We start from the raw sequence: 23,906 nt of genomic DNA on the forward strand, positions 1-23,906 counted from the left end.
CCTAGCTTTGTGTCTTTTAGAAAAGGTGCTTTACATACCAATATGGCATTTGTAGACATTTAAAACCCTGTAGCAATACTGAACCCTGAAGCCATGTTTGCTGACTGAATGCCATTTGGAAAGGGTGAATGCATCAAAGGCTTCCCAAAGTGGCATCCCTGGATGGCCACAGCAGTCACAGTTCATGAAGAAATGTCTTGTCTGGTTCATGGGAACATCATTACTTTGTTGCTATTTTGGGAAGTTATTGTTGCGTCTTTTTCATGGAATCATAGAATAACTCAAGTTGGAAGGAACCAATAAGGATCACCAAGACCAACTCCCTGTTTCTCATAGGATTACCTAAACCAAACCCATACAACTAAGTGGCATCCAGATCCATCTTCCCTGAGCTCTGTCAGGCTTGGAAGCATGACCACTTCCTCGGGAGAAGCGACTGACCAGCCTCTCAGTTAACACCTTTTTCTAATGACCAACCTGAACTTCCCTTGGTGCAGCTTCCTTCCATTTCTTTGTGTCCTGTCACTGATCACCAGAGAGAGTTCAGCATCTGCCCCTTTGCTGACACTTGGAGGAAGTTGTAGTTCCACTCAGGTCACCCCTCAGCCTTCTCTTCTGCAAGCCAAACAAACCCAGCAAGCACAGCCACTCCTCATTAAGCCTCAGCCTCAAGATCTTTCACCATCCTGGTTGCCCTCCTCTGGACACAGCCTCATAGCTTTACATCCTTTCTTACACTGTGGTGCCCAGAACTGCCCCCAGCACTCGAGGTGAGGCCACCCCAGCCCAGAGCAGAGCAGGACAATCCCCTCCCTTGCCCAGCTGGCCATGCTGTGCCTGATGCCCCCCAGGACAGGGCTGGCCCTCCTGGCTGCCAGGGCACTGCTGACTTATATCCAACTTTCACTGACCTGGATCCTCAGATCTGTTCCCACAGGCTGTTCTCCAGGCTCTCATCCTCTGATTTTTATGTATAAGCAGGATCACCCGTCCCAGGTAAAGAATTTGTCACTCTGGTGAAATTTCATATTCTTGGTGAGTGCCCAGCCCTCTAGTCTTACCCACATCTCTCTGCAGGGCCTCTTTATCCTGGAGGGAGACCACAGCTCCTCCTAGTTTAGTATCATTATCCAACTTACTAAATGTAAATTAATTTCCTGTGTTCAGATAATTTATAAAAGCCTTACAGAGCTCTGGCCCTAAAATGGAGCCCTGTGACCCCCCACAGGTGACTGGCTGTCAGTCTGAGGTAACCCCATTTACTGCAACACTTCAAGCCCAACCTGTCAGTCAGCTGCTCACGCAGTCTATCATGGACTTTTCTAGCTGCATGCAGGATATTTTATCCAGAAGGACACTATGAGAGACAGTAAAACACCTTTTGATTTCTGATAGCATTCTTATAATTTTTATTATTCTTTTTTTCTGGCACTTTCAATGACATCAGGATAAAGCACCAGTGGCCCAGCTGAAAGAGAATGACAGGAAATCCAGCAGCTTTAACGATTCACAACAATTTCTGTCTGCTTGCCAATGAAATAAACCTCCTTAGATTATTGTGGCTGTAGAATTAAAATGCAGATGTGGTGCATAACAGCTCCTGCAAAGAGATGCATTACACAAATCATTAAAATCACTGAAAAGATTAAACGAGGCAAAGAAAACTGGGACTAACACTGACCTCAAACAATTTCTCTTCTTGTTTCTGCCTAATCAGATGATAAATTAATTAAATTGCTAGCTCAGGTGTTGCTCACGCTTTCTGAATTTTTGCCTGCTGCAGGGATGGTGTATGGGTGGAGATGGAGACCTGGCTCTGCTCAGCACAAAGAAGAGGAGTCTCACTGCTGAATTCGAGCACCTAACTCGAGGTGCTGCTGGAGGCTCTGCTGGACTGTGTGGGCAATAGGGAGGAGCAGCAGGCACAAGCTGCAGCAGAGGAAATGGACACGGAGATTTTGCACCTGGCCCATGCAAACCAAGAAGGGAGGCTTGGACACAAAGGATAGTGAAGGTTACAAGAGTTACAAAAAGTAATTATTTGATGTTACAAGACAAGTAACTTGTAACATAAAGTTACAAGAGTAATTCTTTTGTTGATGTGCATGACGTTTCCCATTCAAATTAGGGCACCACAAATGTGGTTTTACGTGAAGTTTTGAAACCTTTCAAGCCTTCAGATACAACGTGATTCAATTAATGCATACCTAACACACACATACTACTGGAAAGCAACTGGAATTGTGTGGTGTCATCATCCATTTGCTTCTTTCATGATCTAGACATCCCTCCAGCTGGTCTTAGAACCACAGAATCATTATGGTTTGACAAGACTTCTAAGATCATCGAGTACAATCACTGACCCAGTACTGCCAGGTGCACCGCTAAGCCATGTCTTTAAGCACCACAGCTACACATTAGGCTGCCCAGAGAAGTTCTGGGTGCCCCATCCCTGGAAGTGTCTCTGGTCAGGCTGGGTAGGCCTCTGAGGAACCCAGTCTGGTGAAAGCTGTCCATGGTAGGGGGTTTGGCACTAGAAGATGTTTAAGATCTCTTCCAACCCACACCATTCCATGATTCCGTGATTTCTTTAATGCATCCAGGGATGGTGATTCCACCTCTTCCCCAGACAGCCTCTTACAATGCCTGAAAACCCTTCCAGTGAAGAAACTTTGCCTAATACCAATTTAAACCTCCTCTGGTGCAACTTGAGGCCGTTTCCTCCTGTCCTATCACTTATTACCTGGGGGAAGAGACTACATCCATCCCACTACAATCTCCTTTCTGTTAAATGTAAAGAGCAATAAATCCCACCCTGAGCCTCCTTTTCTCCAGACTAAATACCCCCAGCTCCCTCAGCCTCTCCTCGTAGGACTTGTGCTCCAAACCCTTCAGCAGCTTCTTTGTCCTTCTCTGGACACACTCCAGCAGCTCTGATGCTACCCCAGGAAATCGGGGGGAGCATCACTCTGGAGCTACCAGCGGGGGCCTCCCGCGGGCCCTTTGCCTTTATTCCTGCGGGGTGCGGAGGGCTCGGTGCCCCGGCCGCGCTCGCCTCGCCCCGCCCGCGGGTCCCCCCGTCCCTCCCTCCCTCCCTCCGCGTCCCGGCGCCGCAGCGGAGGCGGCGCCGCGCTGATGTCAGGGCGCGGCGGGAGCGGCCGGCGGGCAGCGGCGGTGCCGGCAGGGAGGGATGGCGGTGCCGCTGCGGCTCCTGCCCGCGCTCTGCGCCGCCGCCGCCGCCGCCCTGCTGGCGCTGCCGCCGCCCGCCGCCCCGCGCCGGCCGCCGCGCTGCGGGCCGCCCTGCAGCTGCTGGCGGGAGTCGGCGCTGTGCGTGGGCGCGGCGGGGGCGCCGCGCAGCCTGCCCGCCGGCCTGGGCTCCCTGTGAGTGCGGGGCCCGAACGGGCGGCACGGGCGGCCAGGGCTGCGGGGCCGTCCCGCCTGATGGGGGCATCTCTTTTTCCAGGAGCCTGGTCAACGGGACCTTCTCCGAAGTCAAGGACAGGATGTTTTCCCACCTGCCCTCCCTGCAGCTGCTGTAAGTATGGCACTGGGAAGGAGCACGGCCAAGTAGCACTTCACCCCTTCCTCCTAAATAGAGTCCCTTTAAGGATAGAGCCTCTCCGTTTCTCCTGATAGAGTTACCTCTCTCTTGTAGAAAGGGAGAAAACGGGAGAAGACAGCGTGCACAGTCCCCCAGTGTAGCTGCTGTTTCATAACATTTTGCTCAGGGATGCATTTTCTGCTCAGAAACCACTTCAGAAAATGTGTATTTAGTTACTAAAGGAGGGTAAAATGTTTTATGATGCCCTAAGTTCCTCTTTTTTTTTTTTTTTTTTTTAACTTCAGCTTTAGTAAGTTTAAGGCTGAGTTTTGTCCCCCAGAGTTATGTGGTGGTGGCTCTCACTCCTGCTCACTTTGTGCCCAGGAGTCTTGCACTGGCTTTGTGACACAGTGGGCACAAAGGGGTGAGCAGAGGCTGCCAGGACACACCTCAGAGGGAATCCTCTCTGTGTCAAGTGCTGGTGCTGTCTGCAGCACGACTCAGCGTGCCACTTGGAGGGTGGCCCCTCAGATGCCTTCTGACCCAGCGCTCCTCTGCCCAGGAGACAGTGCTCTGGCTCCCAGCACTTAGCAGCCATCCATCCCTCCCTCCTTCCTGACATCTGCTTGTCGTGCCCATGTTGCAGTTAGGCGTGTGCCTCCTGCTCCAGGAGCTTGAGCAAACTTGCTTAATTTAGCTGTCCTGGGAGGCAGCAGGGAAGATACAGAGACTGCAGTACAGCCCCCTGGGGAGCCTGGGTACTCCGTTCTCTGGCAGTCTGCAGCAAGGCTGAGCAGCAGCCTGCGTCCTGTCCAGCCCAGTGCAGCCTGTCCGGAATGCCTGACACCAGGCAGGCCCTCCACACCTCCACCCCATAAGGACTGACTGACCCCACAGGCAAAGATACACTGCAAAGAATACTTCAGCAAAAAGATCCAAAGCCTGCCAGAAACCCAGGCTGAGTGCTCACCACATAACTAGATGTTAAAACTGGTGTTAGCAAGAGACAGTCTCTAAAGGTGTCTGGTAGCTGATGGTGAGGCTCCCCCATCTCCTTTGGCTCAAAGGCCTGTGTTCCTACTGGGAGGAGCAGCACTCCATGCAAAATGCTGGGGGGAAGTGGGCAAAGCAAGGGGTGGATGCCTTCACCTCCTTCAGTGTGAAACTGTTCCCAAAACCAAGTTTCTGTGGGAGCTGGGGGTCAGCACTGAGCCCCCAGCAGAGGGCACGAGGACCTTCCCACCAATAAATGGTGGCAAACAGTGACCTGTGCCAGCTGGGAAGGAAAGGGAGAAATCCATGGGTGAGAAACTGTGGGGGGAAAATTAGAGATGGGAGGAATCTGGCTTTGTTTGGATGGTGGTACTAGGAAGAGGGAGGAAGAGCAGATGAAGATTGTCCCTTTTCCTTAGCTGCAGCAGATTTTCTGGAGATGTTGGGGTGTGTAGGGTGGTGGGGCAGAGGTGGGTTGTTGAGGAAGGCAGAAGTTGCTCATGTCACTTTATGTGGTAAGTCAGATGTAGGAGAAAGAGGTGGTAACCACCACCTTGGGCACTCAAAAATTCTGTTGTTTAGTGTAATTTGTAACTTTTTCCTTAAAACATGAGAAAAAATAACAAATAACAAAGAGCTGCATGCATAATTGAGCACATGGGGACCTCAGGACAATGTTTTCTGCGCAGTAATCGTGGTAAAATAGTAATGCAAGGATTTACTTTTGATGGTGGTCTTCATCTTTGTCAGATTTCTTTGGGATAATTTAAGGAGCATTTGTCTAGTATTAGCATAATATCCAGGGATCACAGGGGAAGTTTGCATTTCATGTTCATTAGTCTTCTAAATTAATTTTAGTAAAATGCCTAAAACCATACAAAAGGAAGATTAATCAGTTGCTCTAATAAAGCAATTAGTGCAGACATATTCATTCATAGGGAAAACTCTGAGATTTTCCAAAAATTATTTCTTCTGAGTAGTGTTAATATTTTAGACCAAACTAGAAGTTTTACTGCTTTCTTGAAAGACAATTGCCCTCTCTGCCTTTGAACATCAATGTTTGGACTGTCCACCGTTGTGCTTTAATACAATGAGGAATGAAGTTTGCTGGCAAAGCCTCCATCACCTCCTTCTCCCTGACTCTCTTGTGCTGGCTCAGGTGACAGCCTCTCTGGTGCAGCTCTGGCATATTTGTCCCTGAAGTTCACACAGGAGTAGGGCAAGGCAGCGCCTGGAGGAGGCAGCGCTGCAGCTGGATTCTCTGACTCGATGGTTTGGACATGTCTGTGGTTCCAGCTGGCAGACTGGCTGCTGTCCTCCCAGGCTGCAGGCTGCACCCTGTCTGCAGGTCAGGCTCAGAGCATCCCCCTGGGAGCATGGAGTGAGTGAGGGCTGGCCCAGTGAGGCTGCATAAAGCTGGTGCTTGGGAGCTGAGGATGCTGCTCAGGTGGACTCTTAGAGGTTGTCAGTGGGGCTGGAGGGGTGATGACCACACTCAGCAAACCTGCCATCTAATGATGCCTTGTTCTGCTCAGCGGACCATTGAGTTGAGGACCAGGTTACATTTAGCCAAGGTCAATGGCACATTTTTCCTGGGGAGTAGTGGACATTAACTACCATCATGTAATGCCTTTAATTTTTTTTCAATAGACCATTCCACAGTATTTTATGTGTACTGCATTGGGGGGGTGATATGAGCTCAGGTCAGTAAGATTAGTTTGGTCATGGGCAATAAACACAACAGGCATAATCCAATGTGTCAAGTTTTAATGTGCTTTCCTAATGCCTGCTCTCCATTTTCAGCTTGCTGAACTCCAACTCCTTCACTGTTATACGAGATGATGCCTTTGCTGGTCTCTTCCATCTAGAATACCTGTAAGTTTGGTATTTTATGCCCTTTATAAATAAAGATGTTTTGATAAGTTGCCAAGACTCCTGCTGCAGAGTCTTGGTCTTTACTGTTATTCCCAAGAGCAGGGGAGCTGAAGGATTTATGTTCCACTCCTGTGCACATATTCTTTATGGTGGCTGACGATTTTTCAGATGTTACAGTGCATTTTTAAAAGATGCCTTGAATACCAGGTATCTCTGTGCAATTACAGCACACCAAAAAGGCATTGCTTAGCAAGAGCTTGCCTGGGCTTTCCAGAACAGTGCCACTCCTGTTAAGGGGATTTGAATCTCAGGCAAGAGGTGGAGCAGCCTGTTCTCACCTATGGGCAGCCTGAGCAGGAATTGCAGAATATTGGTGTACTGCCCTGAACAACCATGATTCTGCTTCTCTTCTCCCATCTTTTGTCTCCTACTTTGCCTTTTTTCTGATACCCTATTTAATGCCCATAGAATTTATCTTTATGTAATTAATTATAAATACATAAATATATAAACATACAATTCATATAATATAAATTATTGTAATTATTTATATTATTATTTTAAATTATTTAACTCTCCTTTTGCTTATATCATTCACTTAGTTGATTTTTACATTCCTTTCTTTTTCTGGTTCTTATTTTTTTTTATTTTCAGTTCACCCTTTTTTTCTTTTTAAAAAAGGTATTAGCCCTGGTACAAGGCTGTCCTCCCTTCACACTCCAAAGGACAGAATTTCTCTGTGTTACTCAGTATGAGCTGGTGTGTTTGAAACTATGAGTACGACCTGAAAAAAATGCTCATTCCACCCACCTTTCCAAGCTGAAATGTAGCTGTGGAAAACATTTGTCCTTTTTACAGAAAGACCAATGCTCATAAAACTGACTCTTGTAAAATCTTGAAGGCAAATAGATATCATGATGGAGTGTATTCAGGGTTAATAGTCTGGTGCATGTGGAGTAGCCAACAATGGAATTTGCAGATAATGGTAAATGGTATATGCTAAAATCCATTATTCAGCTACATCTGGATTTTTCAGAGATAGCAAGTTATCTAGGCATTCCTTTTTCCTTGTGTCTACAGTGAAAAAATTATTTGCAGTAGTTTGTAAAAAGGAGGAAAACCATTTTCTGTTGTACCATTAGCAGCCTGCTTTCCAGTGCTGATGGGTTTGTCCCAGCAGCATAGCACTGCATAGCACACATCGTGGTGGTTGTACTGGTCACTGCAACCAGATCCCTTCTGAATGAAACACCCTGCCCTCCTCAGAGGGCCAAAGGACAAAACTCTGTCCCTGACCACCAGCTGCAAGCCAGGGAGCAGGATGAAGACTGGTAGAGCCTTAGAGTTTCAAATTCTTTTAGCAGCTGAACAAGTGGTCTCAGTTAATGGTTGTGGTTGCCTTTTCTGCCAATTCCATAGAGCTTTTCCTCTTCCCAGCAAATCACCCCTCAACCTTTTGGGAGCTGGCTGTGAGTGGCCTTTCTCTGTGATTTGTTTCTTTGGCCATGCAGCCAGTAAAACCAGTACAGCTTCCATAACTCGTGTCTCTTAGTTACCAGGGACCAGACTTTGTAGAGAAGAAGGAAACCTCACTGACAAATAGGAATGGCAAGTGTCTGTGTGTACAAAGCCAAAGTCTCTGGCCGAAGTGCAGCTGGGGAGCACCCACAGCTGGTACCTATATATAGATAATAGATTTCCAGCTGTGTCCTGCTGCTCTTGCAGCTCTCATAATGGCATTCAGTGCACCCTAAAACTGACTCTGTGTACAGTCTGGGTAAGGCAGGTCTGATAAAGATGGGAGCTTTGCTGGTGAGCAGACTGGAGTTCCCACAGCAGCATCTCTTGGAGACCAGGCTTGGTGATTCAAGAATCTGGCAAATTCCTGACTCCCAGCTTGCAGCAGTGTAGCCTTGTTTATTTGCATCACTGGATCACTGAGCTGGTGCTGTGCAGAGGTGCCAGCTGCCAGTGAGGGTGTCAGGAGGCAGTGTGGCTCTCTGCTCTTGTGGATTGAATTTGTGGCTCCACACAGCCCTGAAGGGCTGACCTGCCTCTGACATCTCCCATGCAGACACAACACTTTCTCATCTGCACCCTTTGCCTGCAGTCAGGGTCCCAGTCACTTCATGAAGGATATTTCCTAGAACTAAACTGCAGAACCAGGAGCACTTGTCATCTCCTGCATTCCCATTATCACTTTCTTGAGAAGAGACCTTGTATCATAGCATTTTCCCTCTAACTTCTCTGCAGGGCAAACAGAGCTTAGGAATAAGGGAGGCACTTTCATCTCATAAGCCTTTCATAAAGTCAGCATACAGTTCTCTTCATCCAGGTATAGCTGTACCATGCAATATCTTGATGGCCACCTGGCTGCAATCACTTTGCAGGGATCATGGTGTATTTGGGGATGTGTCCTCAAGTGCTCAGGGGTCAAGATGCTCAAATATCAGCTCTTTCTTGAAATGCTGACGTGCAGTCAGGAGGAGCAGGGTGCTGCTGGAATCGATATGTGCCTGGCATTATTCCCCCAGTGCACAGGGCCATGACTTGTGTGCAGCTGGCAGCCTGCAGGGGAGATGGCCCAGCTGGACAGAGCTGAACTGTGGCAGCCAGAACGGAGCCAAGGCAGTGGTCTTGCTTGTTTGTGTGGGTGTCAAAGGTGTGCAGTTCAAGCCAGGACTGTGTGGGCACGGAGGTGGCCCTGTGTGTGCATATAGAGCCATGGGAGCAGGACCCATCAGAGCAGCTCTGCAGCCTGGGCAGCCCTGGCACCTCTGTGCTGCCTGCTGCTTTGAAAATGCTGCTGATTTGGGAGAGGGGAAGGTAGGACTTCAGCTTCTAAAGTCTGCCTCAGGAGGCTCTCCTACATAGGACTCTTGCCTCACACAACACATCCTGAGAGGATTACCAAGAGAGGAATTTTTTTTTTGCCTTGTTCACTTTATTCCATTTCTGCTGGGCATTTGGGTCATGTACCATCCCTTGTGATGCCAGGTACTTGCATTGTTCCTTGCAGCCTGCCCAAGGAAAGGAGAAAAGGGAACATGAGCAGCTCCACTGAGACTTCCCACCTTTCAGTCTGAAGGAGCTGCCCAGAAATATGCTGCATCTGGCAACCATAGCTTAAATCACAGTGATGCTAATAATAATGTTACTTAAAGTATTTTAAAATACTTTTTTTTGGGCCTAGATTTATTGAAGGAAACAAAATTGAAACCATTTCAAGAAATGCATTTCGTGGCCTTCGTGACCTGACTCATCTGTAAGTTATTAAACATTTGATAAAGTAATTTCTAATTGAACAAAACTCTCCTGGGAGACCACTGGTTTTCCTGCTACACAGAAAACTTCTCTTCCCTCTGTGTCAGCTTTCTCCTGCTGTCAAAAACATGCTTTCCATAAATTAAGAACCAGCCTTAGAGCAATTCTTGCCTGGGCAGCACTGCCACATATTGGGCTGCCTGTGAGCAGGCACAGCTGGGTCTGGGATGCCCCTGGTACCCGCAGTGCTGGGCTGGTACCACCACACTGCCTTCTCATGATTAACATTCCTGCTTCCTTCCAGTGTGCTCAGTGATTGCTCTGTGGGTTACATTTGCACCTGGGAAAAAAAATAGCTTGAAATATTTTACTTTCATGTGAACTTCAAGCAATCACCATTCTTGAATGAGAATAATTAATGCCTGTTCCTGGTAACTTCTAACAGTGCCAGTGGCTGGACAGTACTGGATAATTAACAACCTGTAAGAATTGCAAGGTAAGAGATAGCAATGGTACAAACTCTCATTTTCTTTTCTAGTTCATTGGCAAATAACCATCTCAAAGCTTTGCCAAGGGATGTCTTCAGCGATTTAGATTCTTTAATTGAACTGTAAGTAATGAGAATCTTTCTACTGCTTCTGTCACTCTTGCTCTCAGTTTTAGGTTCTGGGTGTGTGGTGCTGTATCTGGTATCTACACAGAAAAAGAAGTGTATTTTTTTGTTCTAGCTGTTTTTCATTGTATAGTTGTTTGCTTGATAGACTCTCCTAAAGTAACTGCTATTTCTTAAATCACTGTTGCTTCTTGTGATGCTGTACATAGTTTGTGTTATTGTACTTCTTTCTGATGTCTTGTAAATTGTGTTTTAGAGACAGAGAGACAATGAATTTTAAAATGACAGTTTCTCTGAACATATTTTCCTATTATTGTTACATATTCCCTGAGATTATTTTAGTACAAGGGATTAATTAAAAACAAAAAAGCTTCTTTTCCTTGTTCTGTGCAGTTGTAGCACCTTGCTGACATTCTATCAGCATTTCCCTGTGTAACCAGGATTCCCCTATTTTTGGCCTGGCTCTTTCAAACAGCAAAGTAAAATCTTTTGCCAAAGGATCAAAGAACAAGTACAGTGCTGAAATTGCACATACATGAGCAGGAAGAAGCTAAATTGACTCTACCTCAGCAGCGACTCAAAAAATGCAAGTCTTCCATCTGTATTTTATGTCTGCAAGGCTGCTCTGTCAACCAGCAGCACTGGACAGTTCAGTGAAGGAAGGGGAATTCTGTGTGTCAGTGGTGAATGGTGCAAAGGAGGCCTGCAGCAGACAGCCTGAACGTCAGGATGTATTACATTACAGTCCTCATCCTATGAAAGCTTACCAAAAAACTAACTTTACACATGAATCACACAGTGCTCCATTATTATGATTATAGATGACCATAAAATGCAATGGTTTTTCAAAAACCCCGGTGAAAAAGAGCTCATGATAAAGGAGTCCAGATAAAACTTAAAATTCCCTGTTTTCAGTTCAGAACAATTCATGGATATTCAGATATTTTGAAATTCAGCATGTCAAGGTGATGACAGTTCTGTAGTACTCATATTGCTATCAACCTTTTCAAACATGTTTATTTCTGTGTGTTTTTTTAGAGATTTAAGGGGAAATAAATTTGAGTGTGACTGCAAAGCCAAGTGGTTGTTTTTGTGGTTAAAGATGACAAATTCCACTGTTTCTGATGTCCTGTGTATTGGTCCAGCAGAATATCAGGATAAGAAGTTAAATGATGTGACAAGTTTTGATTATGAATGCACCACTACAGGTATTCAGAATGTATATTTCTAAGCACACTACAAATGGTTAAATATCAGAAGTTTAGATGATACCCTTTCACTTCTATGAGCATGACCTGGGGGGAGGAAAGGGTTACATGCAAAGCACTTCCAAGTACTAGAACAAGTTACAAAATGGGAAAATTACATTTAGATGCCAAAGTACGTACTGAGTTTTTATTTGGATTAAGTGATAATGGGAGAAGAGCTCTGCCTATTCATATTCCAAAAGACTTGATTATGACTCAATTTGTGGCTTAATTTTCATCACAGAATGCTTTCTATTATCTGGAATAAAGCCATATAGTTATGGCAGATGAGCTTCCCAAAATCTCTGTATTTCACAGAAAGCAATGAAAATAAGTTAAAAAATGTGGCTATAGCTGTTATCTTTATTTGATAAATCATTATTTATTAGCATCAAAGATGGTGGCAATAGTGCCAGAAGTTCATCACAGAACTCCATTAAGTTGAAGAGAAAAATCCAATAATATTCTGACTACTGTCTTGCCTAGGATCTTGATTTTTTATTTTTTAAGGTAATGTAAAGCATGCTGAAGGGAGCAAAGAGAAATTTGCATGTGATTATGCTTATATTTTATGCCAAAACTGCTGCAGTTACCTATCTTTAAATGTAGTCACATCATATAACTGGAAATATCAGCCGCGGGTATTGTTTTTCATCTTCTTTGAATAGGATGTCAGCGCTCTGCCTTTTTTCTCAACAGTCATATCAAAGGTGTGCAAGTTCTCATCTATCATCAAGTCAGTCATTATTATTAAAAGACAAGAGAAAAGGTGATTACTAGTAATGTAAAATGAAATTTCAGGAAAAGGTATGAAAGGTGCTTTGATGGCAATATGTGAAGGAAAAGAGAATGAACTCAGAATTCAAAATTATGTCAGAAGAGCAGTAGAGGTAAAGTGCAATAACCTGCTGCATAAAAGGATGTCAAACACAGGAGAGCAATGAAGTTTAGAACAGCACCAAAGTTACATTCCTACGTCTCTGAATCACTGAGACACAACAATGCAAAGTAAAAGGAGCTTTGTTTCATTTCAGTCTGGTTTAAGCCATTGGGTAGCACTAACAGTGCACAAGAGAGAGCCTTACCTGGTCCTCAAACCTATCCTGACCTACCAGCCCTCTGTCACTTTTTTGTACCTAGACACTGCAAAGTTGCTCCAGGAAAAAAATGTTGCTCCATTGTCCCTTTTTCTGCTGTAAGTGAAATTACACCAAGCATAAATCTAACTCCACATGCTGCAGAGTTTTTGGGAACTGAAGGCATTCCATGGGGCAAGGATTGCCCAGCTGAATATTTGCTCAAATGCCCACAGCACAGCATGTAGCTGTCCCACTCTGTTCTATATGACCTTGGTGGTGTGTGATGTCAGGCCACTGCTGTTTTCTCCCTCTCTGCTATTGCCTCCCCCAGATCCAAAGGGAGTGTAAATATGCCCATATTCTTTCCTTGAGGATAGATTAGTCACAGGCTTAGAATACACACTGTAGGTGTATTCTCCTTTCCCAGGCAGTGGTGGGCAGGACTCTGCAAAACTCTTTCATTCATGTTAGTCTTTAGTATAGTATTTCCCTCCTTTGCCAGCTGGGATCAGACTTTCCATCTTTTCTGGTCTCCAGTACTCTGTGTCGAGCATGGCTGGGTGCAGGATGTAGTAATAAAGCAGTTTGCTTTAGTACCATTGCAGTTTGCAATGGTAACAGGAGAGATGGAAAGAGGTGCTGCCAAAGTTAAAATAAAAGGGCAAAGAACAAAATGGTCCTGTTGCTTCTTCACAGAGAAAGTGATCGACAGTATTGGTGACCTGAATTTTAACTCTTTTTGTGATAGCATCTGTCTTTTCCATTTCTCAGTGCTTGCATCATGGAAGCAGGTTAAGCCATTTCGCTTCACTTCTTGTCTTTCTTCCTCAACAGTGTGTGAGGGGGCTGTCCTATGGCTGTGAGCACCACAGGGGAACAGGTAGCTCACTTCCAGGAGACTGGAAAACAGGCCTTGGGCTCCCACAGCCACTGGAAACACAGGAAACTGGCCATGTGCATGCCTGGGACCTGCTTTGCCCCAACCTGCAGGCAGGGATCATCTCACTGAGCTTTGGAAGCTTGTTTCCCCCTTTCTTTACCAAGCTGGGATTGTCTTCTGGAGGTGGTCTTCTCTTTCCCTGCTGTCTGGAAGGGAAGTAGTTTGCATATTAATAGGTACTGGTCCATTCTTGCTCCTGTGCTGGAGATCTCCTGTGGTGGGAGAAGGGAAGGGATGGGTAACACTCCCTGCTGGCACACCCAGGTTCTGGGTAGCCTCACCTGGAGCAGAAGTGCAGGGAAGAAGGGATGTGAGGAGAGTGGGACTGAATGGCAGGATATAGTTTTGGGGCAGCTGCCCAAACAGACCATCACTTTCATTTTTCCTTGGTGTCCTGTAATGTTCCCTGCACTCTCCTCCTCTCCTGTGCTGGCATCAGTGCTCCTGTGTGCTGGCATCAGCCCGAGCAAGGGCTGCCAGAAGGAAAATCATCCCAATAAAAGTGTTGGGCCCCTCACCTGTGACACCATGATGCCAGTTCAACCACAGAGGGAGCAGAGGTGCAATAAGTGACCAGAGGACAGGGAGACACCCCCACTCTCAGCCAGCAGAAAACAACATGAAAACCACGTGTGTTGAGACAGGGAGAGCAGAACTGTGCATTGGGTGGGAGGCAGAGAGGGACAGCTCATGCAGCCAGCAGCACAGGGGGAACACAGGGGCTGTGTCCTCTGCCCTCTCCCATCCAGGGGATCTGGCTTAAAAAAGAAAGATATTGGAAAAGGGCTCCTCTCCCAGTCCTGTATTTACTGTATTAGAATTTTTTTCAACCCTGATGTGGCAGCAACTTTCACTGTGTAACCCTCTTCTACATTACAGCCTGGTATTCCCAGCTTGTGCTAAAACCAGCATTTATCGCTTTTTACTGATTACAAATGATTTCCCTACCCATTTTCACATACAGACTGGTTTGTTTCAATTCACAGATTCCCCCAAAGAGTTTCACAACTGTTCAGATTTCAAGAGCTGTCTTTTCAGGATTAGTTTTCTGTTTTTTTTCATTCTTCAAGATTTAAAAAAATATTTTTATTTTGTGTGACTGTATCTGCTCCTGCTCCATCTTTTTATAGCTGGTCAGTTACTTTTACTTTTTGCATACTTCAGTGTCAGTTTTCCCCAGCCCTTTTAGTTTCCCAGTGAGAATGAAGATAACTTTCTTGTTTGCCTACCAGCATTTATGAACCAAGCCCAAGCTCTATTTATAATAGTCCCTCGAAGAATGAAGACTGTCATTTCTTTCACAGCTGTGGAATCTGCTCTGTTTGTTTAATGGTAGTCATCTATCTTTATTCTCCACAAGTGTAACTCCTCAAGGGCAAGGCTTTCAAGCATGCAGAAACAGAGGGTTCTTCATTCAGAAGCAATTATTTCATAATGCACCAAAATAAGGGACTCGAGTGAGGACTTAATTACCATTTCACCAAAATCCCTGGATGCTCAGGCCCTTCCAACATTGGAGTGCATGATGAAGGCGTGTAGCAAATGGAGCTAAAAACAGAGCAGTGTGTGGTTCTGCACAGAAATGCCATCATAGGGAAGATGCCTTTCCTTTTCTACATATCTATATCCACACATTACTTCACTGCAAGCTTCTGACCACATTTTAGACCTGAGTGCTTTGTCAGCTCTGCTACACCATCTTTTTTTCCCTGATAATAGAGATCTTGCACAGCTGACTGGTCAAATGTCAAATTCCAACCCAAGTCTCCTCACTTTGCCCCACACTGGTTCTGTGGTGACTCCTGACACACCGCAGGGTGAATTTTCAGGTTGAGTCTACAAAGGCACTAAATTTTTGAGAAAAAAAGTCTTTAATTCTGGAGTTACACTCCTAATCTTTACAGGTTGCTCCAATTTCTCAGTCTTATTGTCTAGTATAAGTTTTCCACTGGATAGTAATTTTCAGGTTGGTTGTATTTTATGCCTAAACTACATTATAATGCCCCATAAAACATTATGTTAACTGAGTTTTTGATTACACCATTTTGTCTATGGTCTAGGCAAAATGGGGTTATCCCCAGGCAAACTTCAGATATCATTTCACTTTCTGCCTGGTTTAGCATAACACAAATTGCTGGTGATTAAATTTGCATGACTTAAGAAGTTATTGGACTTCAGCTGGTAGTTGCTGTCTCTCAGCTTGAATGTGATTCTAGCAAGGCCATTTCACTTGACGGGAGAGCAACTTCCAGCTGTGGGGAAAGAGACTTCTCTATTTCACTGATAGTAGCCTGCCTGGCAGGAAAATCTGAATTATTTCACTATTTACATATTTGATTTCCTTGACAAATACATTTTCAGAGGACAGTTCATGATACCTAAAGCAGGAGACACTTTCCCTGTTGGTGTGTGCCTAGCATGAGTACTGCTACTTCCATGATAGTGTTATACAAAATCCAGAGTATTTCACTCATTTTTCAGTGTACATCATTCTAATCAGTGACCACTTTGTGTTTCCAGCAAGGATGCATCCTAACTGTTGTAAATGTATGTTTCTAGATTTTGTTGTCCACCAGATTTTGCCCTACCAGTCTGTTTCAGTGGATACATTCAACTCAAAGAATGATGTGTTTGTAGCTATTGCACAGCCCAGCATGGAGAACTGCATGGTGCTGGAGTGGGATCACATTGAAATGAATTTCAGGAGTTACGACAATATCACAGGTATATGAACACTGGGATTCCACTCACTGATGAACTGGATAAGATTTGTAGATAGGATCAGGTTATTGGGTTTTGTCCTGAATCTCTATTGAATTTGGCTGATTGAAGCGAGTGATGTTTGGACATGAGTGACTCCATGGAGTAATGCATCTTGTTAATATGTGCATATTTAACCTTACTGTGGTACACAAACTAGGCTTTTTTTCTGAAGGCACAAACACTTGCCATGAATGTCACACCACGGCCCAGCTCAGCATTCACTGCCTCAGTCACACAGCAAGTTAAAGCAGAAGCTGAAGGAGCACTTGCTCTTGCCAAAGTGCCTGCAAAACAAAATATAAAAAGAATCTATTTCATGCAGGAGGAAAACAGGTCTGAAGGATGCTAGTAGGGTGAGCTAACCAGGAAGATAGCTGCAAATGACAGAAATACTTAAACTGTGATTGTTACCTAAAGAGATGTGTTGTAAAGCTTCAGCATTTACTCTCAATTTACAAATATGCTCAATTAACATCTTGGCCAGATTACTGATCAAACAAAAAGCCTGTGTGGATGCCAGGTGATGTTCTAATGCTGATTTTCTAACAACTGTTCTGTCCCTTACCAACACTTGTGGTGCTCAGTCACACCATGACAGCAGAGACTGTCTTCAAAGCTGTTAGCTGCTGCCTGATTTGTCAGATGCTCCAAGCCAGAGGTTTTGAATACTCAGGAGCTAAATTATCAAAGGAACACCTTTCCCTCCTGTCCTTGTTGTGTGTGATTGATTACTTTTTACCTTATATTTTGGGAGACATAGAGTATGTTGTGTCCTCCTCTGGTGTGGAATTCTACAAAGGCAGCAAGCACTTACCTCCTAAGATCAGCTCTGTGTGTCACTAACAAAATCTTACAAGAAGCTACCCCTCTGTCAGGAAATTTTGGAAATGAAAAATGTTGCTTTTTAAAGTTTCATTGTGTTTTGGTAGATTAGGGTAAAATACCAGGGATGTAAACTGAGAAGTCAACAGTCCAGAGAGAGCTAGCTGAGCCCTAGGAAAACTCTGGAAATGAAATTGAGAGTTTGACTCATTTGCAAAGATAGCAAACCCTAGATATACACTTCCAGGTGTGTTTCACCTTCCTCTGAATGATTTGGTTAGGAGACATTTCTGCAAGGGACTTGTGTCCTAGCTCCACACCCAGAGTTTGCTCCTGGAAGGTCTGAGCTTGAGCTCTGGACTCTGAAATGTACATGAGCCTGGTTTTTGCCAGGGGACACAGGCACATAAAGAGCCTCCTGCAGAGCCTGAAGAGTGTTTTGTAGAGCTCTGGAGCCAGGTCCACAGAGAATTTCACTACTTGCCATATGCTTGGCATTTGGATATCTAAATTTAGCTCTTTACAACATGGGCTTATGGAGCTGAGCTAGTTGTCAAGGTTGCCTTTACAGTGAGCATGAAGAGAAAAGCATTGCTGTCCTCTGCAGAAGGAGACAGGTGAAAGCTCTTCTAGAGTTTTTGTTTTGAGTGAGTTAGATCAGAAGGGGCCTGGATGATCAGCTCGACCATTCATGCCTGTGCTGCAGATCCCTTGCTGTACTTGAGCTGAAGGTACTCCCAGCTCTCCTGCACTGTGAGGATGGCAGATCATCCCAGGCCAGCTCTGAAAGCCACAGGTAGGGGACCAGCACAGGAGCCTGGGTAAATCTCCTGTAGTGACTGACCAAGGATGCACTGGGGAGCTTGTGCAGCCATAGTTCTACTTGAACTGTGTGCTTCACAGAGGAGTCCCTCTGTGAATTCCTCTCTGCTTCCAACTACAACTATCGTAATTGTCTCGCTGTTACTTTTTGATGTGGTACTTATTTAGTGTAACTCAACATTCTTGAGACAGTCCATAACCTGATCTGATCTATCTGGCAACTGCAATACTGCTAAATATTTCTGGTTTAACAAAATTTCAAGAATACCTAACACAAACAACAGAGTTAGATTTATCTTTTTCATCCTGCTGTCAGGTGATATATCCACAAGATGCATCAGTATTTCTATGTACAGTAGCAAAAAGCTGACTCTAACCCTTCTGGAGCAAGAAAAATATACTATATTTCATTCTTCTAGTTAAGATGGAAACATAGACATTACAAGAATAAAGAGAATTTCAGATATCTGATGAACAGCAAGATAAAAACTCTTGTCATTTTTAAATAATTAAATTTAGCTTAAATAATTGTTTTGGATACTAGGGACCATGTGTTTGAACAAACAGGGAAATAAAAAAATATTTTGCATAAAAAGGAATCAGCATATTATGGTGCATCATACTTGCATACACTACAGGGTGGGACAAGTAATCTCTCCAGTTACTGGGAAGCAAAAAGCTTGAAAAGATGCTCTGATGGAATGTAGCAGAAGACAAAATTATGAGATGGTACAGGTTTAAAAAAAGGGGAGGGGTGCTTTGGTAGTAATGTCTGTGGTGTAAAATGTGGTTTGTGCTGTGCTGATACATGTGTTGTTCTGTTTTCTTTCTTTGGGCAATAGGTCAGTCTATAGTGGGATGTAAAGCCGTTCTTGTTGGTGACCAAGTCTTTGTGGTGGTGGCACAGCTCTTTGGTGGCTCACACATTTACAAGTTTGATGAAAGCTGGACGAAGTTTGTCAAATTCCAGGATATTGAAGTATCTCGCATTTCCAAGCCAAATGATATAGAGCTTTTTGAGATAGACAGTGAAATGTTTTTTGTCATAGCAGATAGCTCTAAAGCAGGTTTGTCAACAGTGTATAAGTGGAATAACAAAGGATTTTATTCGTATCAGTCTCTTCATGAGTGGTTCAGGGACACTGATGCTGAGTTTCTTGATATAGATGGGAAATCATATCTAATCCTCTCCAGCCGTTCCCAGGTGCCCATTATACTCCAGTGGAACAAAGCCTCCAAAAAGTTTGTCCCACACAGTGAAATCCCCAACATGGAAGATGTCTTGGCTGTGAAGAGTTTCAGGATACAAGATGACCTTTACATCACACTCACGAGATTCATTGGTGACTCCAGAGTTATGAAATGGAATAGCAAACAGTTTGTGGAGATACAGGCTCTTCCATCCCGAGGAGCCATGACCCTGCAGCCTTTCTCCTTCAAGGACAATTATTACCTAGCCTTGGGAAGTGACTATACCTTCTCCCAGATTTACCAGTGGGATGGTGAAAAGAAGATATTTAGATTATTTAAAGAAATCTACGTGCAAGCACCACGGTCTTTCACAGCTGTGTCAACAGATCGAAGAGATTTTTTCTTTGCCTCTAGTTTTAAAGGAAACACTCAAATATTTGAACATATCATCATTGACTTGAGTTTATGAAAAGCTGCTAGAGTGAAATTTATGTAGAATGACATTTATACACAAACAAAACAAAAAGAGACCTTTCCAAAAACCGGGTGCACCTATGGAGTATGATGACATTTTCTGAACTTTTTAAACTTGCATATTAATCAGGGACTGCATTTACTTGGTTACTGCATGACATGTCCATTTTATCCTTTTTCAAAGACACTTTACAATCTGCAGTCATTCAAAGAGGAGTGCAGTGCATTAAAATTAATGTTGACATCTAAGAAAATGATCTAAATTTAATCCAGAAAACTCCCTTGAGTTGAACATCTCATAAAGAAAATGAAGAGTGAGCCATACAAAGCATAAATATGATCTTGACTCCTAAAGTAACATTTTAGTACTGTAAGTTTTAATTTTAGAGCCTGTTCTTCATGGTTGCTGATGAATTGTAAAAGCAAAGAGGAACATTCCAGAATACACTGAGTTCTCTCTTCAAAATCTTTCTTTCTGGTTCACAGTAAATCCAAGACATCATTAGAATACATTGCAGACTGAAGGGAGAGTCAAAATCTATTGCCATTTTTCTACCATTATTCACTTTTTTCAGCAATCAATTGTGCCTAACAAGTAGCCCAGCCCACAGTAAATGGGTAGCTAGGAAGAGTGTGTCTCTCCAGGACTATGAGATCTTAACAAGTTAATACAGACAGAAAATACCAGAGGTCTGCATAATGCCATGAAGAAATCAAGTACAAGCAGCACCCACCCCCTGTTTTATAATAGGTATTTCAGGTATCCATTCCATCTTGCCCTAATTCATACTTTTCCTGATGATTCCCAGTAGATTCTGGGTGTTTATCATGTTATTCTGTTGTGAACTCTTATTCCAGAAGGCAAGGCTCAAGCTTTGCCTGAAACACATACTGATGTTGATGCACTCCATATTGTAGCTCCTCTGTACTCAGTGAGGTGATTTATTGTCAAGTGTTTTCCCCCCACAGCACAGCTCATTAGCAATAAATTCAGGTTTGGGGCATCTAAGTTGTTGGGAAGTCCTCCTTCTGGCTAAAGTCTAACTGTGACTTCAGTATCACCAAGTCATCTGAAACCAAGCTGTTGCAGCTGTTTCAGACTAGAGCTGCTCCTGCCTCCAAGAAGGACTTCCACTGGGTGAGTCCAGGCTGTTGCCAGGTTGCCAATCCATTGAAGGTTAAAGAGGAGCATGTGGACAGACTGTGCTTCACTGCTGTTTTGGGTGGTTACAGACCAAGCCATTCAATTATACTAAATAGGGCAATCCTGGCACACAGAGCCTCTCTCAAGATAACAGCAAGGGACTGTTTTCCAGGAAAGGGTCTTTGCCCCCCTTACCCAACAGAATTGGGTATCAGAGCTCTTGCTTGTTAAATTACACAAGATATTTCTTTAAGTTTCCATACCACTTAGTCTACTAGGTTGTTTATCATGTTTTGTTGCTGCCTTGGATAATAGAGAGGTTTTGCATAAAGCAGGAGGAGCAAAGCAAACTGTCCTTTATTCCATCATACTTAGGCCTATCTCTCCATCCTTCTGCTGAGTGAGTTTGACATTTTTCCCCTGGACATGTGAGACATGGCCTATGATCACAAACAGAGATGTTCTCATAGGCTTTCCAATATCCAGGGTGTGAAGTGAGTGTGCTGCAGAAGAGGATTATGTATAAGAACTCCCATGAGGAGCCATAACCTACCGGTGACCTGGAATGTCACAGTCTTCCCCAACTTTTGCCTCTCTGCTATGAAATGAAGTTATTACTGGCCTGTCAGAGACATACCTCATCCTGATTTTCAATTATGTGTTAAGGCCTTTTTTCCTACAGAGTTGCTCAGCCTGGTTTTGTTTTTAGCTACACTGGCCACCTGGCCCATCCCACCCTCTGAGATACTGAGTGCTGCCTGCCAAATCCCAATGTGGTGTCAGTCCCAGTGGTTCAGTAGATGCAAACCAATGCTCTGCAGTAGGGTTTAGCAATACCTCTCCTAGGATTAAGCTAACAAATCTGACAAAACAAAGACACTCATGTCTGTCAGTGAATGCAACTTCTTACTATGTTACCAGTTTACTTTTTGAAGTGGATATGGCTGGCAAGCAACGTTTATTTAGCCTGTGTTGTGGGAAAGCATTTTGTATTGCTTTTCTGTCAAGCATGCAAGTTTCACTAGAGTTAGATATTCTGATGAGGGTGGTATTTCACAGTGCACCAGCACTTTCTTTTAAGGCTCAACTGTGAGTTCTAGTCACTCAAGAAGGGGCATCAGGCAGAGTGAAAAGCTAGTTTAGAGAAATTGGATCCTTGAAGGGAAGCAAGAGGATGCTGGAAAAAGGCTTGTGTATTAAACACCAGGAGACTGTACTGTTTCAAGAGCCAAGGGGATTTTGAGACTTGGCTATCAAGTTGGATTAAATTAAAATGGTATCTGCAGAGACAGGCTCAATAAAGAGGATAAAGTGATCCACAGGAGTCTAGCTCATTCACATGGGACCAGAAGAAGAGAGTGAGGGAAATTAATTCTGCGGGCAAGCAGCTGCTTCTGTTGAGTAGCTGTGTTGGTTGGTCAGAAAGCCCAGCTCAGCATCCCTCCCAGTCTCAGGAAGAGCCTGGAGCCAGACACTGGCCTGCCTGCTCTGCTGAGCTCGTGCACAGACACCAAAGCAGCTAAGAGCGAGGACAGAAACCACCAGTTGAATTAAGAAAAGGTTACGGTACTTTTCATAGGAATAAACAAAGGCAAGACCTCAAGAAAAGCCTTATTCTGCTCTTCCTGCTCCCAAGGAAAAGCTGCAGGATACAGGCATAAAAACAGAAATTGCTAATCATTGAAAATCCTTTCTGCCTTTCCAAATGCAACCACAGGCTTGTCTCCATTGCCTATATTCTGTAATAGAAACTGTTTTGAATAGTAAATAAAATATGCATTTCCATAATTCATTGAAATGTTAGACCATCGGGACAGTGAAAAAGGATAACAGAACATGCCACTGATAATTTTTAATGTATTCTAAAATACATAAATCTATGTAAAGTTCATTAGTTTATATAAGCATTGATTTAATATGCACTAGCTAGAGCAGCATTTTAAGGTTGTATATACATTGAGCTTTTTTTAGTAAAGAGGAGCTGATGCAATCTATGCTACTGATATGTGTATGTACTCTTTCAATATATGAATAAAATGTAGTTAATGTGACTAATAGTGGTGTGTCACACATGTTAAAATATCCAAGTTGTGAGGTTCCACACTGCCAGAGGAATGGACAGGGTGGGCAAACGGGTCCCTGTCTATTTATGATCGGGTTTGGCTTTTGACTAGGTGGAGAAAGCCATGCTCAGGTTAGTTAAATCTTCTGTGCCTGAGATAGTTTGGACTTCGAAGGTTTTGCTGTTCCCTGATTTTCCCCTTCACTCTTTCCTTACACCCCATCTAGTGTTAGCAAGTAAGTAATGCAGCTAGCGCTGCGAGTTTCGTTCATGAGCTGTTCTTTCCTACCACAAAGTAAAGAGATCTTAATTTTCAAGATAATTAAAAAAAAATAGTTAAGATACTTAAGTGGATTTCTTACATGCTGAGTAAATAGGAACCAAGCCCTAAAATTACTTCCAAGACTTTCAGATATTTGCTCTGGGCAAAACAAAATCTTAAGATTTGTTAAATTTTACTGAATCATTGACATTTACTCTGAAATGGAAAAAAAAGTAAATCTGTCAGCAGTGAATACACTTTATTTAAAGCAATCCTTGAGTGTTGCCCATTGATCCTGCTAGTCACTAAGACAGAGGGTAATTCTTTTGTTTCCTCTTTGTTCTTCAGAAACAGCACAACTCTCTGTAACTAATTATAGCCTTGAGCAATCAAAGACATGTCTGACATACCATAATGGGATGCAATTGCTGGGATCATTGCTTTCCTTTTGGGTATTCCACCTTTTTATGAGTCAGCAGCCCTTGTGGTGTGGTTCACTGAAACTCCATCATAGCACAAACATCAGCTGCAAATCAGCACTGTTTCCCTGTCTACCTTCCCCTGCCTTCTTTGCCCTTGCTAGGTGAACATTTTTTTTCCACCCATTACCACATTCTTCAAATCTTCCTTGGAAAGTATCTATTACTCCTTGAAAGTCATAGCAAGATACCAAGAGAAAAGCATTCCTAAAGAGCAATGCAGGATGGTCACTCCTCTGCAAATTTCTAGGGGAAGACAAGGCAGGGTGTTTCTGAAAGGTCAAGCTGAAGGCAGATGTGCAAGAACAGCTGTAAGAGTCCCACTCATCCCTTCA

At 43.8% G+C, this 23,906-nt stretch overlaps 1 protein-coding gene across 1 annotated transcript; it reads left to right on the top strand.

The window, feature by feature from the left end:
• Positions 1–3,190: 3,190 nt before the first annotated feature.
• LGI2 (leucine rich repeat LGI family member 2) lies at positions 3,191–22,819 on the top strand. Its single transcript, XM_066548537.1, has 8 exons — positions 3,191–3,381; positions 3,464–3,535; positions 6,338–6,409; positions 9,603–9,674; positions 10,212–10,283; positions 11,325–11,494; positions 16,112–16,276; positions 18,802–22,819. The coding sequence occupies exons 1-8, from the start codon at positions 3,191–3,193 to the stop codon at positions 19,617–19,619; spliced, it is 1,632 nt and encodes a 543-aa protein (XP_066404634.1). The 3' UTR covers positions 19,620–22,819.
• Positions 22,820–23,906: the final 1,087 nt, after the last annotated feature.

The sequence above is a fragment of the Molothrus aeneus genome, chromosome 4 (assembly GCF_037042795.1).
Source record: "Molothrus aeneus isolate 106 chromosome 4, BPBGC_Maene_1.0, whole genome shotgun sequence".
NCBI lineage: Eukaryota > Metazoa > Chordata > Aves > Passeriformes > Icteridae > Molothrus > Molothrus aeneus.

Coding starts and splice junctions, on each gene's coding strand:
- LGI2 (XM_066548537.1), top strand. CDS start 3,191: ATGGCGGTGCCGCTGCGGCTCCTGCCCGCGCTCTGCGCCGCCGCCGCC. Junction 6,410..9,602: donor CTCTTCCATCTAGAATACCT/GTAAGTTTGGTA, acceptor TTTTGGGCCTAG/ATTTATTGAAGGAAACAAAA. Junction 9,675..10,211: donor CTTCGTGACCTGACTCATCT/GTAAGTTATTAA, acceptor TTTCTTTTCTAG/TTCATTGGCAAATAACCATC.